The sequence below is a fragment of the Lissotriton helveticus genome, chromosome 7, assembly GCF_964261635.1.
Source record: "Lissotriton helveticus chromosome 7, aLisHel1.1, whole genome shotgun sequence".
In the NCBI taxonomy this organism is placed as follows: Eukaryota; Metazoa; Chordata; class Amphibia; order Caudata; family Salamandridae; genus Lissotriton; species Lissotriton helveticus.
The window spans coordinates 585,709,757-585,728,653 of NC_136068.1; the positions used below are offsets into that span (position 1 = coordinate 585,709,757).

Here is an 18,897-nt window from a genome sequence, read left to right on the forward strand (position 1 = left end):
GATAGAACAGCTGGATACCATGCAAAGAGCCTCCTATAGTAGAATCCAATTGCATTGCCCACTGAGGCTCCGCTCTTTGAAATGACAAAAGCGACAAATCAGCTCTTGGGGTCAAAGAAATAATTGAATCAGCACTGCAAGTGGTGAGGTCTACATATAGAGTTCATGCCAAGTTATAGTCACCCTGTACTCACCAGAGTAGGTGGTGCAGATGGACGTTCACCAGCTCCTGTTTTTCCAGGATTTAAAATATGGACATCCTGGCAAGAAAGAGAGCTCTTCTGATTGTGAGAAGGAGGTGGTCGTGAAGGCTGTGTGATCATCAGTGGGGGTTCGCCCAGGGATGGGTGGGCGGGACAGAAGATGGGTGAGCTCATGGTACTCCCATGAGAGGAAGAAGCAAAGGCTGATAACAAGATATTGTTTTTAATTTCTTGTTGAAATTCCTAAAGTTTTGTCTCTCTGCTATCTTCCTTCCCCCTTTTGCGTTGGAATCAATGCGAATCCACTGTGGTCACACAAGTGCGGCTAGACTGTAGGAGGTGCCTAATAGTCTAACGTCTGTTACTTTTCTTTGTGATGTGACTGGGGATGTTAGTGAAGAAAATTTTTGGATTTGTCACATTGATGTGCTTCTTTATTAAATAAGATTTAAGTACAAATATATACAGCGACCATCAACCAGCGGGTCCAGTTACAGATAGCTGAGAGCATGAAAGGAGAGAGTTTGGCGACATTTCCTCGGGTCCATGGCCTTCAGGACTATAAAACTGGGAGGAGGTAATGCTGCCATGTAGTTTTGCTGTGTGTTGCTCCCAGCTCAGGTTGCGGAACTAGTCAACGGTGATGCGTTGCACGTATTGCAATCATGACACTATGCCATTCTTAACAAGAAAGCCAAGTAACTCTACCCAAGAAAGGTCAAACGCACTGGAGTCAAAAAAGACCCTTGAAATGTTTTTAAATGCAAGTGGTGGTGTACATTGATGGGGTTTGTCAGAGATGGTGTAGAGGGTTACGTAATAGAAAAACGAATAATAGAGAAAGTAAATACTTTGGGCCTATCAATCTCAAATGACTGCACCAGATTTTGTAATAATCTAGAGCCATCACAGTATTGATATAAACAGAAAGTGTCCCATTGGAATAAATTACTGCAATAAATTTGCGCTCTTCAAAATCTTAGGGTCTGGGCATTCACACCTCCAAACTAACCATCGGTACGACTAGATAGGTTAGCGTATGGACATAAGGACAAATTACACACACTTTATGGAGGGAAACTCGAGCCTGGAATCCCAGAAGCTACCATTACTGTAGTTGACTTATGGAAAAGAACACATAAAGACAATGGTAGGCACAAAAAGGCACAATGAAAAAGCATCACTTTGGGCTAATAGTGGGCTTAGAGAGCGGCTCGTTTCCCGGCAGAGTGGAGGGGCAGGAAGTAAGGGGGGACGACAAACAAAGGAGACAAAAAAAAACGTACCTGCCACTTCGCCTCATCTCTGCTCTTCTGCTTCGTCCTCACTAGCACAGGCTCCCAGAATCCCCTGCGGCCAATCCTGACGCTGCTTTCATGCTGCTGAAAGCAGCATCAGGATTGGCTTGCGCACCGATGATTTGCACTCTCAGTGAGACTGGGGGCCATATGTATGAACACATTTTCCCATAGACACAGAATAGGTAAAACCCTTTGATACATCTGGCCCTGGAGCTTGTGCTTGCTCTATCTAACCCGGCAACGCAGCTCGGGTTGCAGACAGTTTCAGTGCGCATGACGGTCTGGCCTGCCTGAGACGGCGGATGCGCACTGACAGCAGTGCCCTGCCTTTACTCCTCCTCCATGACGGCCCAGCCCGCAAGCCTGGGCTATTGTACAAAAAATAATACAATAATAAATACTTTTATTTTGAAGTTTTGAGGCTGATGGGGGAGCGACGCTCCTCGGCCATAGCGGAGGAGCCCCTGCTATATGCACTGCGGGCTACAAACATGCACTTGCGCATGAAGAGATAGGAGAAGAAACCCTACAGGATGAATACCCAACAGAGGGAAGATTACTATACTCTAAATCCTAAAAGCAATTAAGAAAGGAATATTGGGTAACTAGATGGGGGACCCTGGGTCAAAGCTTTAGCATTCCCAAGAGAGGTGACAATCATAGCAAAATCATGGCAGATTTTCCCTTAGTGCAGTTAAAAACCCTCCCTAAGACATACTGTGTAAGATCACATCTACTGAAGTTTGGTTGTATGAATAATGACACCTGTTTCAGAGGATATGGAGGGCACTGTTCCTTCCCAAACATACTATGGTCCTGTCCACAGACACAAGGATACTAGAAACAGTTTGCGGATGAAACAGAGGGACAATCAGATCTAAATTGGAACTTGGAGCAATTACAACATTACAAGGAGAATAGGAGGATCAGGATGTACTCAGTATTGAATCTGTTTGCAGTAATGTGCTATTTTGTGACTTTGGAGAGAAACTACCAAAAATTGGGGCAGCCCACAGACTCTGACAGTAGAGGTGTGGACTGGTGCCATGATGCTGAGAGATCTCTGTATCATGGTAGAAGATTCCCCCCTACATTTCGTAAGATATGGTCCCCATGCATGGAGTACTTTTACTTCAGATAAATGATCTATCTTTGCACAAGTACCAGTAAGTGAAAGAAGGAGCAAACAGAACTAAGAAGTAATAAGGACTCTCCTGCGCGTAAACGGTGTATGGCGATCAATATAAGGTTAACACTAACATGTTTGTGCTTTTCCAGATTCTCTTGGCCGTGGGCACAATCAGTGTTTGGATGTGGCACACATGTGCGTGGCGAACCGACGATGCCGGAAGCACCGCAATGACTACGTGTCTGCCTGTAGTGCCACCAGCACAGGAGAGTCCTGTGACCGGCGCAAGTGCCACCGTCAGCTGCGACACTTCTTCGAAAAGGTTCCAGAGGACTTCACCAGGTCCATGCTCTTCTGCGCATGCGAGAATGCGCAGTGCGCCGAGCGCCGGCGCAATACTATTGTGCCGCACTGCGCCCACGAGGAACCCAAGCAGCGCAACTGTCTGCAGCTGATGGAGTCCTGCAAACATGATCGGGACCACGTGTGTAGGTACTGTTTCCACTTCTCATTGGCCTACCCATGCTTCAAAGATAGCAGTGTTCACCTTTCGCTAAAGTTTGCGGTGTCACCCATTACCATGATTTTAATGTTCCAGTTGCCTGATATGTACCCTTCCCCATTCCCAAATATGCAAAGCTACACTTGTCTGTGGTCCCTGTTCTCCTAGGGTTGCTCTTCTATATTCTAAAGCTCGTATTCATCTCTCTGTATTCCATCTCTACTGCTACTCTCTATACCTACTTTCCTAGTGCTGTTTTCTTGTGTTTTATGCCTCTATCTCTGTTGTCCTTTGTTGCCCCATTCCCAACTTCTGCTTCCCCACACCCATCTTCAAGCTCTGCTTTTAGCACAAACTACCCCTTTGTGAGGTGCCGAAGCACTTACACCTATGGATAGCCAACTACATCAAGCAGGGAGTATGGTTGGAGGGGTGTTGACTTTGTTTAGAGCCTATGTGGGATGGGTTTTCATATTGTGTATGATAAACTCCGAGGTGCATTTTTTTATGTCATGATACACAGTGCTTGGAAGTGTAATGTATGATGGAAGATTCACATTTTATAGTGTGTGCTATGTTGGCAGCTCTGGTTTACTCTGCACGTCCCTTTATTATGTTTGTAATTTGTAATGTTCTCAGTCTGGGGTCGTATGTTGGTTGTGGCGGGAGCTTAAGGAAATGTGAGATGTGGCAGGTGTAGATAAAGAGAAAAGTGAGTCAGACATCTTCCTGGAATAACTGTGTTTCAGTCTTCCTGTATATGCTTGCCTTCTTGGCCATCAAGTAGCATGATATGCCAGGATGCACTGTGATATATACATTTTTTATATGATTGACATAATAAGATGATTGTGGCTATTTGGGACCTCCAGAGCGGGCGATGTTAGAGTCCTCAAGTGACCTGTAGATAAGCAGATCTCGTCAGTCATTATATGTTCGATTGAGTTATTTATGGTATCGGTGTCCTTCATTTGACAGTGGAATTCAAAAGGTTCTTTCATATATTAAATACCTGTCCCTTTAATGATCAGTTGTCGCTTTAAAACAAAATGCCCGATAATTACCTGCTGAAACAGCAATCTGCATTTTCCTTTTTAACAGGAAAACACCCACGCTCTAGCCATTTAAAGATGGCCCTGTGTATGCCTACTGTAGTAGGCGCCATCAGAGTCAGGGGCAGAGTCATGGGAGAGACTGTGCCGTGAACATTGCTTAGGCTTGACATTGCAGCTTGTGTGTCCTCTAAAGTACAGGACAGACCGTCTGAGTGTCCTCCGCAGGTCCAGGCGTGAATTAAAGAGTGAGTCTGAGGGTCCTACTTGTATACCAGGTGCCAGCTTCGAAGTGGAAGAAAATTCTGGCCCCCCCCCCCTCCCCAGATGGTTCTGGAATTTCCTTTTCTTTCTGCTTTTTCTCCAAGGAGTCTTGTCTGACAAAGGCTAGTATGAACTTCAATGTGTGTGTGTGATGAGGTAACTCCTCTGAAATGGAAGTGGGGCAGGGAACAACTCTGCCCCACTCACCCTGGCAGGATGTCCCAGCCTGCCAACACCTAGTCCCCCTTAGTCTCACTGTTTAACTGTCTGGGAGGAATAAACAAAGGCCAACTGCCATGCTAATCCAGTCATGTGACCCAGGACCAGGGACCCAGGCTGCAGGCACCAAATAGTTAGGACATGGAAATGGACACTTTAAAAAAGTGGCATTTTTCAGAATCATCACTTAAAATCCAACTTTTCAATTATAGAGAATTTTAAATTACTATTCTTTAGAGACCAAACATGACATTTCTACCTGTTCCCAAGCAAAAGTTATCATTTATTAAATGTAAAAACAACCCAATGTTAACCAGTGGGGGATGTAGGTCTCACAATAGTGAAAAATATGTTTAGAAGTGTTTCACTACCTGGACATGTAAAACGTAAAAGTTTGACTTATATGTATTAAAAAGGGAGTTTTAGACCTTGCAAAAGGCTTATTTTGCCAGGTCAAATTGGCAGTTTTAAACCACACACAGGCTGCAATGTCAAACCTGAGACTTTCTTAAAGGACTACTTAAGTGGATGGCACAATGAGTGCGGCAGGCCCACTAGTAGCATATAATTTACAGGCCCTGGATACAAGTTGTACCACTGTCCTAGGGACTTGTAAGTAAATGAAATGTGCCACATAGGTGTAGGCTAATTGTACTATGTTTTAAGAAGTAAGCACAAGCACTCTAGCACTGTGTAGCAGTCCTCAAGCCAAAAAAATGAATTTCAGCAAAAACAGGATGGGAGTAGGTAAAAATACCACCCTAAAGCTGACAGGTCGAACACTGATCATAAGGGAACAAGAAGCACCGTGATATAAGATATCATCTTATGATACAGGTAATATGATCTAGAAAATAGTGGACCGTTTTGAATGACCAAAGTGCATGTAATAGTGGGATGTACGCAGAAGCAAAAGCTCTATTCCCAGGAGTAGCTATCCCACCCTGTGTATATATACCTGAGTTGTACTCAGATAGGAGTGACTATCCACGTCCTGCGATTGTATGGGTGGGCTGTACGCAGGAGCGAAAATCTATACTACCAGGGGTAACTATCCCCGATCTCTGACTGGATGCCCTCTTCCTACGCCCATTCTCCTTTATATTCCACTTCCTGCTGGCTCTCCTTTATTCACTCTGCTCTTGTATGCCACATGTCCAACTGTTTTCCTGCATTGCCTGTTTCCTATCCCCGCTTTCCTGAAATCTTGTAACTATGCTTTTTTTATTTCATGTTCCTTAACTTTGCTCTCCTATACAGAGACTCTTTTAAGGCATGGGCAAAGTGGGCACTTGCCCAAGGCCCACACTTTTCAAGGTGTCTCCTGGTAAAGTGATTTTTCTCCCACTCTCTCCATCAGAAACTCTCTCTGCCTAGCTCTTCCACTGAGTTGCACTACCAAGTATCATTTTTTAGGAATGTTGGGGTCCCAGGACAGACTTTCAGCTGTTTTGTGTGAAAGGTAAAATATATAATTCAATACTTTTGGCATCAGTTAAGCTTGAATTAGCAGAAAACAGATAATAAAATTTTAATGTAATCCTAACAGGGGGATCCAAAATATTTCTTGCCCAGTGCCCCGAAAATTCTTATGATGACACTGCTCGTGTATTCCACATTCCCCGACTCGGCTTTCCTTTATTCCCTATTCCTAAGCCACACTTCAGTATTCCACACCTTTAACTATGTTGTATGTAATTCCCTTTTCACAAGCTCTGTTCTCCTGTTTCCCACACCCCAGCTCTGCTTTCCGTAAATATTCCTGCTTTACAGTCTCTTTCTTCCTGTATTCTACATCCCACTAGCTCTACTTTCCGTTATCCCCTCTTCTCAAGCGCTTCTTTCCCGTATTTCACATTTCTGTAACTCTGCTTTTCTTTAATCTCTGTTGCCAAGATCTAATGTCCTGTATTCTGAATCCCCTAGCTCTTCGCTCCTGTATTACCCGCCCTCTGCTCTTCTTTCCTTGATTCCCTCTTCCTAGTCTGTGCTCATATATTCCGCTCTACTGGCTTTTCCCCTTTACTTACTACGCGGCTCCGTGGTGTGTCCCACAGTGCCGCGGGATGGCATTATCAGAGGCGAGGATCTGTTGACCACGACAATACAGTGGCATCCTCCTTCCCACCCGTTTAAAAGGCTCATGGAGCATGGTCTCCTGCTTACTCTAGCTTACATTTCAGAAATACTGATTGGGCTTACATTTTAGCATTACTGATTGGGTATTGTAAAGAATGCATGACATTTTGCATCCTTTTTCACTTTTTTGTATATAGCACAAATTGATAGCAACATAGTGAGTACAGATAGAATAGTCCTGATGAAGAAGCCTTGATGCTTCGAAACATGTTGACTTGATCAGGTTTATCTGCACATACCCCGCAGGACAACACCACATCACCTTTTTAACAGCACCAGCCTCCCTGACCTATTAAGGTTTTTTAAGTCTATGAGGTCAGGTTCTTTTTAATTCACTTCCCGCATCCACCCTTGACCCTTCGTCTCATTGCCTCTACATCACACATAGTACTGCAAAATCAGTGCACCCGTGCAGTCGCTGGTCGTAGCCTGCCCCGTCCCTCAGCGGGGCGGGAAGACCCCTATGATGAAGCATGACACCAAGGTCCCTTTTGGTGTGTGAGGGGTATTTAAACAAACACTGTGTGCATCCTACCATGATAGGAAACACATTCCTTTGAACCCCCTTGAAGGTGGATCCGTTTGGTTTTGTATGAATTCCTGAGGAGGACGTATCCACCTCCAGTGCCCACGAAGGGCACTCCCTCTCCACTCCCTAATCTTGTTTTTTGTAGTTTTCCCCTTCACTGCCTGTTGCCTACCTCTGCTCCCTTGTAGAGGACCTCCCTAACTTTGACTTCCCATATTCCATGTTACCTCTTTGCTGACTTGCATTCACACACACATCAGCGCTCCTTTTCTTTAAAAACGAATGTGTCCTTCTGTAACGAAACTGATGCTATGTAAAGAGCTCTGTTACCCAATTTCTCGGGTCTAGTTTGCACTATATAAAACACTAAAAAAAGTAAAAAACATGTTTGTGGAGTAGTCTTCACACTGTGGGTGACCCCCCAATCTGCCCAAGAGTGGGTGATGTTTAGGGGGCGCCCCTCTGTGACAAAAAGGGCATCTCAAGCTACCAGTCACTTCACAAGGGTCTCTAAAGCAATAGAATGTTATTAATGCACTTGGTAACATGTGCTGTTAACAGGGACCCCATCACATCTGTGCAATGCATGAATTGGTGAAGTTGATGTGAGAAAATAGAAGGTAACAATGAATACTTTTTTATTGGGAACATTTCGTGACAATAAACTAACAGACTCTGTCGCAATAAACTGAGACTAGGAAAAAAAGTGTCCAAGCAGAGCATAGTTTGTGGCTTTTTAAGATGCAATTCTATACCTCAAGGTGTTTGTTTCGATAGTAATGGTTTCAGTGCAAGATTTTGTTTCGATACATTGAAAAACACAGTTGAACATCGGCTCTTGTCTACATTTCTCGGGGTGGGAAAATTCTCAAGCCCCATTACAATGATTTTTATTTTTCTCATAATAATTACAATTTTTATTGCAAAATACATATTTGGGATAGCCCTAATGTATTTCCAGCCAAGGCGTGGTGGGCTGACATGAAACCTTGTAAAGAGCACTGTGGTAATAAATGCCTGTCCAGCGGCACTTAATATGGCATCAACGTGCAGTGAGTTTATTTTCTTAACCGCATGCGCGCTAGCGGTTTTCCCGCTGTGCGCTGGGTTTTTAAAAAACCCGCGGTTCATGACGAGCTCAGCTCGTCATGAGCGTACGAGAGGCGTAACTCATGACGAGCTGAGCTCGTCATCCGCCTCGAAGGGGTTAACTAAGGGGCATGGCACAGCAATGTCTGCTCCCCAATATTCCATCTTTTGCTGCTCTCCTGTAGTGCTCTTTGGCTCTGATCACCTTTGGTTGTTTGCTTGCAGGTCACGTCTGGCCCATTTCCAGAGTCAGTGTCAGTTCCTGGGCCGAGACCACGGCGCATGCGCTCACGTGTACCGCGACGCGTGCCTGCAGTCCTACATGGGGTTGATAGGTGAGTCCTGTAACCTTGTGTTGCACACTCTCTGTGTTAGTAAATTTTACTGTTGTTTCTTTACTTTCCATTCTTAGCATTTCTCCTTTCTAGACTGTTTTTATGTATGCTCCCCCTCAGGCCTTGGGAGGGCTTTATGTCTACTCCGAGGGCCTCCTGGGTTTAGGACATGCCAGCTGATGTACAAGCACAGTTAAGAGGGGAGATAAGGAGACGTACCTCGCATGTCCTTGTCAAATCTTCATTTTACCTTCGTTTGTAGTTTTTAGGTCTCGCCTAGGCAGCGCTTACACTGTGTTTTCGAGAAATGCTGTATCTAGGATAAGGGCTTGAAAAAACACCAATCGTGTTCATTGGTTCCTGTTGCTGTCCATTAGAAATGCTGTCTTTTCATTGGTGAATACACTGAGTAGTAGCTATTGCCAGCACCTGTGCTTTTGACTTTAAAAACGCAAACTGTTGGTATAGTGCATATGTGCAACGTGTTGTTGTTTTTATGGCATTAAATATATGCGTTCAAATCTTTCCTATGCTTACAGCACTCAGTTGCAAATTTGGTCTATATAGTTGGCTAATTGATTTCTTTATTTTTAGAGAAGTGCTGCTTGGGGCTGGAACCTGCTTGGCACACTCCATGCTGCTGTAAAACAAATAATCTGTGTACTCATGCCGATAAAGTAGTATTGCTGCCCATTGTTCCTAATAGTGAAACCACACTGGGCCTGTCGCCCTTATATATGGTATTTCACTGCTGGGGACACGGATGCCTGTGCTCAGATGCAGTGTTTCACGTGTAGGAAGGGATACCAGCCCAACCGCCCCTTATTGATACAGTGAATTCCTGTATGGGACACTCACGGAACCCTTCTGCACAGACACAGACACAGTGGACTGTTACTGCACGAGATACAAAGCTGTCCCTAGGCCTGCACTGAGACAACAACCATAAGCGACAACCGCATGGCAATGTTACCAAACACAAATTTACTCCTCTGGACAACTATTTTACCATATGATGTCCTCACACTGGAATTGCTCTTTATACAAAGACATCTCCAACGCAGTGCACAATCAATCAATCAATCAATCAATGACACTTATAGAGCGCGCTACCTACCCGAAGGGTCTCAAGGCGCTGGGGGGGGGGGGGGGTGCCGCTACTGCTCGAATAGCCAGGTCTTCAGCTTCTTCCTGAAGGAGAGGTGGTCTTGGGTCAGGCGCAGGTCGGTCGGGAGGGAGTTCCAGGTCTTGGCGGCCAGGTAGGAGAAGGACCTTCCTCCTGATGTCGCTCTTCGGATGCGGGGGACAGCGGCGAGGGCGAGGTTGGCTGATCGGAGGTGGCGTTTGGGAGCGTGGAAGTTGATTCGGCTGTTGAGGTAGCTCGGGCCTTGGTTGTGTAGGGTTTTGTGTGCGTGGGTGAGGAGGCGGAACGTGATTCTTTTGTTGACGGGGAGCCAGTGAAGGTCTCTCAGATGTCCGGAGATGTGGCTGGTTCGTGGGAGGTCGAGGATGAGTCTGGCTGAGGCGTTCTGGATCCGCTGGAGTCTCTTCTGGAGTTTGGCGGTGGTCCCGGCGTAGAGGGCGTTGCCGTAGTCCAGCCGGCTGGTGACGAGGGCCTGGGTGACGGTCTTCCTGGTCTCGGTGGGGATCCACCAGAAGATCTTCCGTAGCATGCGCAGGATGTTGAAGCACGCCGAGGAGACGTTGTTGACTTGCCTGGTCATGGAGAGGGAGGAGTCCAGGATGAAGCCCAGGTTGCGTGCGTGGTCCGTCGGTTTGGGTGCGGTGCCCAGGGCGGGGGGCCACCAGGAGTCGTCCCAGGCGGAGGGCGAGGAGCCCAGGATGAGGACCTCCGTCTTGTCCGAGTTCAGTTTCAGGCGGCTGGTCGTCATCCACTCGGCTACCTCTTTCATCCCTTCGTGCAGGTTGGCTCTGGCGGCGGCGGGGTTGTTGGTCAGGGAGAGGATCAGCTGGGTGTCGTCGGCGTAGGAGATAATGCTGAGGTTGTGTTTGCGTACGATGGCCGCGAGGGGGCTCATGTAGACGTTGAAGAGGGTTGGGCTCAGAGAGGATTCTTGGGGGACGCCGCAGATGACTTCGGTGGCCTCTGACTTGTACGGTGGTAGGCGGACTCTCTGTGTTCTTCCGTCGAGGAAGGAGATGATCCATTCCAGTGCCTTCCCCTGGACTCCGGCGTTGTCGAGGCGCTGCACTAGGGTGCGGTGGCAGACCGTGTCGAAGGCCGCGGAGAGGTCAAGGAGGATGAGGGCCGCTGTTTCTCCATTGTCCATCAGGGCTCGGATGTCATCGGTGGCGGCGATGAGGGCGGTCTCGGTGCTGTGATTGGCTCGGAAGCCGGACTGTGAGGGGTCGAGGGATCCGTTCGTCTCGAGGAAGGCGGCCATCTGCTTGTTGACGTTCTTCTCAATGACTTTGGCTGGAAACGGGAGGAGCGAGATGGGGCGGTAATTCTTGAGGTCGGTGGGGTCCGCTGTTGGTTTCTTGAGTAGAGCGCTGAGTTCGGCGTGCTTCCAGCTCTCCGGGAAGGTGGCGGTGTCGAAGGATGTGTTGATGATGTCTCGCAGGTGGGGTGCGATGACTGCGTCGGCCTGGTTGAAGACGTGGTGAGGGCAGGGGTCGGTTGGTGATCCGGAGTGGATGGAGTTCATCGTGCGGATGGTGTCTTCGGTGCTGATCGGGGTCCAGGCGTGGAGGGTGGTGGTGGGGGGTGGTTGTTCGGTCATGGTGTGCGTTGGTTGGTTGTTGAAGCTGTTGTGTATGTCCGTGATCTTGTTGTGGAAGTATGAAGCGAGGGAGTTGCAGAGGTCTTGCGATGGGGTGATGTCGTTGTTTCCTGCGCTGGGGTTGGAAAGCTCTTTCACGATGTTGAAGAGTTCCTTGCAGTTGTGTGCGTTGTTGTCCAGCCGGTCCTTGAATGCTGTTTTCTTGGCGGCGCGGATCAGCTGGTGGTGTTTCCGGGTGGCGAGTTTGAAGGAGGTCCTGTTGTCCGGTGTCGGTTCCCTTTTCCAGACTTTCTCGAGGGCTCGGCAGTTCTTCTTGGAGCTCTTGAGTTCGTCGGTGCACACAGGTCTTTCCCAGAGTTTTATCACACAGAGGGTTACCATACAGTTCATTTAGCCACACATGCTCCCCCCCCCCCACACGGTTCCTAAATGACTGACTTTTACTGTGAACTTTTACCACACAGACCTACATCGCATTGAACATTTACCACACAAATCTTTTACCAGCTAGACTGTTAATATAAGAACACAGTGATGCCATGATAATTCTTGACTTTGTTGGAATATTTGCAAATATGAGGTAAAATACGTTCTTCTTTATGAATGAGATAAATTAGTTTATTCTCTGTTGTGTTCAAGTTGTTTGTTCTTACTTAATCACTGTGTTTTCATTTAATATCGAATACCACAAAGAAATTGGTCTAACACCCGACAGAACCGATTGTTACTTGTATCATACACGCCCAGGTTCTGAGGGATACTGGGTTACCCCATAGCTTTAGATAATGTTAATATAGGAACAGCTACTAAATTACACCACGCCATTTAAGCCACCTTCAGCTAGTTCAGGTTTTACACAAAGAACACTGAGCTTTGAAGCCTAAACCTATAACAAACAGTAAGAGTGACAACACAAGTCACATATAAAAAATATTAGTGGTAAAAACGCCAAGATGGTGAAACAAGCATTTGCAATGCAATAGGTTTTGCATTACTGAAAGTTTGAGCTATTGGCGTTGCAAATGATAATGTTCGTTAGATTTTCTTTTGTTAAAAAAGATCCCAGCAGTAGCATAAATAATGAAATAACATCCACAAAGCAAGAAAAGATTTCAGTACCACAGGCTGTTACTAGGTGTCCTTATGGAGCTGTAAAGGGACCTCTATTAACCACATAAGGTATTGCTCCCTTACTTATGCTACTGTTGAGATATTTTTTAACAAAAACAACAAATCTAACGAGCATTATTATTTGCAACGCCAATAGCTCAAACTTTCAGTAACACGAGACCTATTGCATTGCAAATGCTTATTAAAAAAAGTGACCAGTTTCATAACCCATCCCTATATTGATCTAATCCAGTGCAAATTTATCTTACAACAGACTACTATGTCACAAAAGCTGTATGAACGCATTGGCAAGTCTTAAGTTGTCCGTTTTGTACACTCTCCCGAGGTTAATTAGTCCCTAGTAGTCGTTCAAAAATGAGCATAAATGTATTAGCTTCTGTTTCTTACCACTACCAACAAAGAGCTAAGTACCAATTTTGCTTGCTCTGTTTTTTTTCCTCTTATTCAACGTCAGTGTCCATAATATAGAAAGTGCCCCTGGTACGCAACTGGCCTATGTGTGTCTGGTTTATGTGCCCCTGAGGCCCATTGGTGTTACAGATGGGACTGCAGACACTTGCGTGACCTATCTATAATAAACATCACGCATGCACTAAATGCGCGCCTACCAATCCAGAGAGGGTGGGCTCCATTGGCATGGGACCATGACTCCAGGCAAATGAGGGACTCTGTTCCCTGTTTGTTTACTCTATTTTACAGACGTGCACACTGGGCAAAAAGGCCATCAGGAGGTGCCACTTGGGAAGTGGAACTATGGGTACCAGGGCTTCCCCCCCCCCCCAGCATCTCTTTGCAGGTGGGTACAGTCACTGCACACAGCTGCAGGCGGATCTCTTCCCTCCTTTCAAATGGAGGTTGCATTTTGCTGCTTGCAGTTAAAGGCGGACTGGTGGCTTCAAAGAGGCACTCCTTTCACTAATGTGCTGATCCCAGTACAGTTGTGTCTTTGTGCCTGCACTGTTTGCATTGTCCAGCATTCCGTCCATCAATTGTTTCTTTTGCATATGTCACCCTAAGTGGGAAGGGTATGCCCAGACGTGCGTCCCGTGCTCACTACACCACTGGATTCAAGCTAGCCTGGCTGATGAAGGGTGATGCGCTGAAACCGGTCCCAGGATGCTTGTTTCCGGTCCAGGGAGGACCTGGCCTGGCAGTTCAGGCTGGACTGTTCCCACAAGGAACAGGGTCAAGACTGATTTGCATATGGCTGGGTCCAAACTAGGGTGGTGTGGTGAGCAAAAGAATGCTCACCACACCCTGTGACTGGGGATGAATGTTGCATTGTCCAACATTCCGTCCATCAATAGTTTCATTTGCATATGCACTGGGAACAGCACATTTGCTGTGATAACGTGCACTGTCCTAGTCGGCAACCACCACAACCACTTAAAGGTGCGCCGCTGTGGCGCAGGGCAGGGTGCTCTATATATCGTATGGGCCAATGTGGTAGCTACTGGTAGAAGCTTACACAAAATACAGAAAATTAGCAAACATGCAAAAGATCAGGGGTTTCCAAAGGTGTATTTGTGGGACTTGCATTTCATGCATGTTCTATGTGTGCTTCCTAATTTGAATTAAATGCAGATCATTCCCCAGTTTGAGCAGTAGTGAAAATCTAAACGTGTTAAAGAGCATCAGGCTCGAACTGCAGGTCAGTCCTTATATCATTCATATAGGTTTTAATATTAGATATACACACATAACAGCAAAAGTAGCAGTGCAGGCGGCCAAGGGAGTGGGTGATTGTGGATACATTGCCGAATGAAATATCAAAGCCGAATCCAAAATAAGCAGGAAGTTCGGGTCGGACACGTTCTATGAGCTCCATGGGGAATGAGTCTCAATTCAGACTTAGAAAAAAAGTGTCAACGTGTCGACATTATGTGCTTCAGTCAGTGGCTTTCATCAGGGCAAAAAAAACACCTGTCTACATCAATACATGAAACGTGGCTTATGGGACAGAAATTCGAAGTCAACTTTTACAATCAGTATGTCCTGTGCTCGCTATGGTCTCAAATTCGTCAAATTTACAAGTCAGTGGAAGACAGGGGCCTGAGTTGGATTCACCATAAATTCTGAGGAAAAGAGCGCAAAACAGCTGATACTCCAAGATTAGAGAGTAGCATAACTTGTAATGTAATGTAATAAAGGACACATGCTGGTTAGTCTCCCTTTTATGCCCAGGGAGGGAAAACAACGCATTCAGTATTCAACACAAAAGTCATTTGTGCTGGAGTGTTTTTGCACCTGGTTTGTACAACAAGCTGAACATGGAGTTGACTTTGTGAGCTGTGTGGCAGAAGATGAGTGCGACACATCTCCAGTGCTCTTTTCTGTATTTGCATACACAGGGTGTGCTATTAATTTCTTATGCAATGTATCTTGCAATGTTTTTGCAATGTTGTAATGTGATTTATCGTTACCTTTGTTTGTGGCTACTCAGCAGACATGTTTTGCACCATACATTGCTTGCTCAAGGCTACTCAGTCAGCACTCTTTACAAAGGTTTTTTCAGTATGAATTGTAAACATGAACAAAGGGACTTTAGTTTCTGTGTTGCTTCTTGTCATGCTATCAGATTTAGTTGCTTTCTCAGTCTCTCCATGCCGGTCTTCATGATTTGCACGCTCTGCCAACGCTGATATAGCACAATATTGTAATTGTATTTATATAGCGCTTACTACTCCTGACGAGGCATTGAAGCGCTTTTCGGTGAGTAACTGGGTCCACTGTTCCTCAAGTGCCGCTAAAAACGTGTCTATTGCTGGGCAGATGTTCTTTACATTGAACTCCAGTACAGTCCTACTTGGTCTGTTATACCGTGGTAGTAGAAAGTGGCAATTTCCCAAGAGGGGCATAGAAATAGAGAAGGGCACACCTGTTTACAGAAGGTCAACGATTATAAAGAGGAAAAATAAGCAAGAGGCTTAAAAAGGATTTTTGCTCTTTAATCAGGCACAAAAAAACAAGAAAAATAACAGACCTCGTTCACAAATTAGATAATTACATCTACTCACAGAAGAATCTTTGTGAATCAGGCCCAAAGTAACGAACAGTAACCCAGGAGCAACTATGACATTCACCTGCATAGGCAGGATTCAGAGAAACAATCCCATTAGATTGGCGGAGAAGTGTGGCTCAATGGTTAGAGCGTCAGACCCTGATGCAGAGGTCTAGCCCGGGACCAGAGTTCAATTCCCCGCCTCGGCGGGTCTTGGGCTCAAAATTCCACGGACCTGATAATTCTCGCCTCGGTGCCTATTCCAATCATGGAGTCCCACTCTGCAACTCTGGGCAATAGCTTGCTTAATCTCCACAACAGCCCCCACAACGCCAAGGATGCCTGGCCTCCACCTTGGGGGTGCCCAGGAGTGGACACCTCACAGGGAAAGCCAGGATGGGTTCCACAGCGGTATTCGTACAAGCGCCTTGAGACCCTTGCGGGTGAGTAGTGTGCTATACAAGTATCAATTTACATTTACATTTTACATTATAGAGGGCTGTAACTTCACCCCATTACAAGGTGCCAATCTCAACAGAAAACATCCTATAGAGAGTTGTGTGCTCAGGAAATGGAACCAACTAGCTAGCATAGCAAGCAGCAATAGTCCAGTTAAGATGGCGGGTGTGCCAGGTATGGGGTGTGCGGTGCGAGCCAGAGGGAAACAATCTGCAGCGTGTTCTTTGATTTTCTCACCTCTTTACACCCCACTACCTGCCCCTTTCATCTCTGCCCATGTCTTCCTATCTCATCCTTTCTCGCTTTATCCTGCCAACCCATCTCTCCCCACACCACCTCTGTTCTCTCTTCGGAACCCCTTCAGTCCTTCCCTCTTGCCCCACACATTCTAGAAGCCATCTCTCAAACTTACATCGCCCCATATCCTCCTTATACTTACCCTGTTCTTTTTCATTTCTAACTTCAGTTCTCTTTTCTCCAACCTGGCCCGTCTCCTCCCCCACACAATGCATTGTGAAGCATTACACAATAGACGGAGATCCCACCATTCCTTGTCACCTTTCCTCACCCCTGAGGACCATGCAACAACCATCCATTCTATCTTCTCCTTCTCCAGCACACGCGCCCCTTTCCTGCCGTCCTCTTATCTCCCTCCCCCATTTTCTTTTTCCACCTCTCTTAACACACCCACCACTGTCCCCCCTCCCCTCATCCCTTGACCCCATCAAATCAGTTGCATGTTAGAATATTGTTTGCGAAAATATAGTCTAAAGAATAGTGTCCTAAATATTGTTTACAAAATATAATCGCATGGGGCTCAGTGAGTTAGCACAAATTCTGACTTCTACTGTCATCAGAATAGCAGGTGTACTTTTGAATTGAGCACTAGTAGCATCTATTTTAAAGCACTGGTAATATGCAGTATGAAAAAATATTATAAAAACCTAAATTTGATAACCTACTGCTAAGCCCTTCATTACGAGCTGCACGGTCCTGGGGCACTGTAAAATTGCATGTCATTTACCATTATCATACAGTTAATCCAGCCTAGTACTGTGCAGTTACAAGTTAAACCCCGTGGGGAATTACTGTGTTGGACAGAATGTTCTGCACATAAAACCACACAGAATTCTCAATTCTGTGAGGTTTAACACGTGCATTTAACACTTGCTCTGAGCAGATGGTAAATGTATGCGTGGATCTCTGTGCTGGGTTGGAGAAGAAAGAAAGGGGCTGAGAAGAGTAGGAACAGGAAGGGGTGGGTGTTTTCTGGCAGTGGAAACATTGTATGCTCCCCTTTTTTTAAAAAAAAATGGGGGAATGGCTGCTGCTGCAGTGAAAACCTCATGAGAATTTACTGCACAGAATTACTACACAGTAAAATTGGTGCTGGTTCTCCCACACCCAGATAAAAACAAGTATGGATAAGCCAACTCACTTGATAGGAATGCCGCTCTGTGTGACTTGTAATGTGGACCTAAATGTGAAATGGATTGCCATGAAGACCATGTTTGTTTTTCTCATCAAAACTCTTTCTACCAGTTTTCCAAAACTCCAAAGGGAAACTAATATTTGACCAGTGTGTTGATGGTAAACGAGGATGACCTTGAGAAAAATTGCCTATCAATAAGCATAATTCACTAACACTTGGGCGTGTCCCTCAGGGTTCCCACACTACCTGCTCTCAGAGGATCTTCTGGAAAGCAGACCGGACAGCATGTGTCAGACCAGTCTGGTGTGCTCCTTAGACTCAACCACTGCAGCTCAAATAATTCTGGCTGCTACTGCCATTTCTATCCTGGCCCTGGTGATGATCTAATTCACCGGGTCTCTGTGCCAAGGTTTACACAAAGTACAGCCCAGCTCTCTGGAGTGTCAAGCAGCACTGTTGGAGCCCAACCCTGCCCAGAGACCAGCTAAAGAGGACAAACTGCCTGTCCTACATAATGATGTCACTCTCCACGTCTGGCCTTGATGAAGTCACCTTCCACCTCTCCCTCAACTGCTGATATCACATTCCATTATAGAGCTGATCTTGTGGTCATTGGGGGGGGGATACATTTAATCACTTATAACCCAACAGTAGTATTGTATCCTTCTGGCCAATAGGACAACAAAAATTGAGAGGCATGGGGTGACCTAGATAAAGCTGGATGTAACAGATTGTTTTCCCGCCATTGACGGGCCTTTTTCAGCCAGGCCGGAGCTGTCACTAGATGTCTAGGCTTTGCGTGCTCATCTATCAACTTACAGGGGAAACAAGGGAAGGCTTGGGTCCTGTCACTGCCTGACCTGGACCTCTACAATGTGATAAACAAAAACAAATGGCCAGACAGGTTCTATTTGAACTGCTACCCCGCCTAGTTTAATGAATTACTAGGTCGGACAACAATTTTGTTGAACAAATTTATACTTTATATAAGATTGTTTTGCAAAAGATTATTCTTATGTCATCAAAAAGAACACAGTAAGTGACACATATATACATTCTACAAAGTGAAACATAAATGGAACAGTTGTATGTCAAACATCACAGAAAATCACATAAACAACTATAAAATGCCTCTTAATAAATTGGTTATGATGAGGCACCAGTCCTTGGTGGAAATACAAACAGACAAGTGGACATTCTAATTGTTGCTCAAGCCTACTTGTCTACACCAACCTAAGACTTATATTTTCATTCGTAAAGGGTGATACTTATAGGGGTTGAGCGCGGTGGAATGTGCAAAAGGAATACATTATTTTGTCCCTATATAGCCCCTTCTATTTTTTGTCTTAGGCGGAGAGTCAACGCGTT

General features: G+C 45.7%; 1 protein-coding gene across 1 annotated transcript in view; it reads left to right on the forward strand.

The window, feature by feature from the left end:
• Window positions 1-18,897, forward strand: part of GFRA3 (GDNF family receptor alpha 3) — a 117,992-nt gene that overhangs the window by 56,268 nt on the left and 42,827 nt on the right. The window contains exons 4-5 of the mRNA XM_078652715.1: window positions 2,783-3,125; window positions 8,653-8,762. Of these exons, the coding sequence (XP_078508841.1) occupies window positions 2,783-3,125; window positions 8,653-8,762 (453 nt within the window). The remainder of the gene's footprint in view (window positions 1-2,782; window positions 3,126-8,652; window positions 8,763-18,897) is intronic.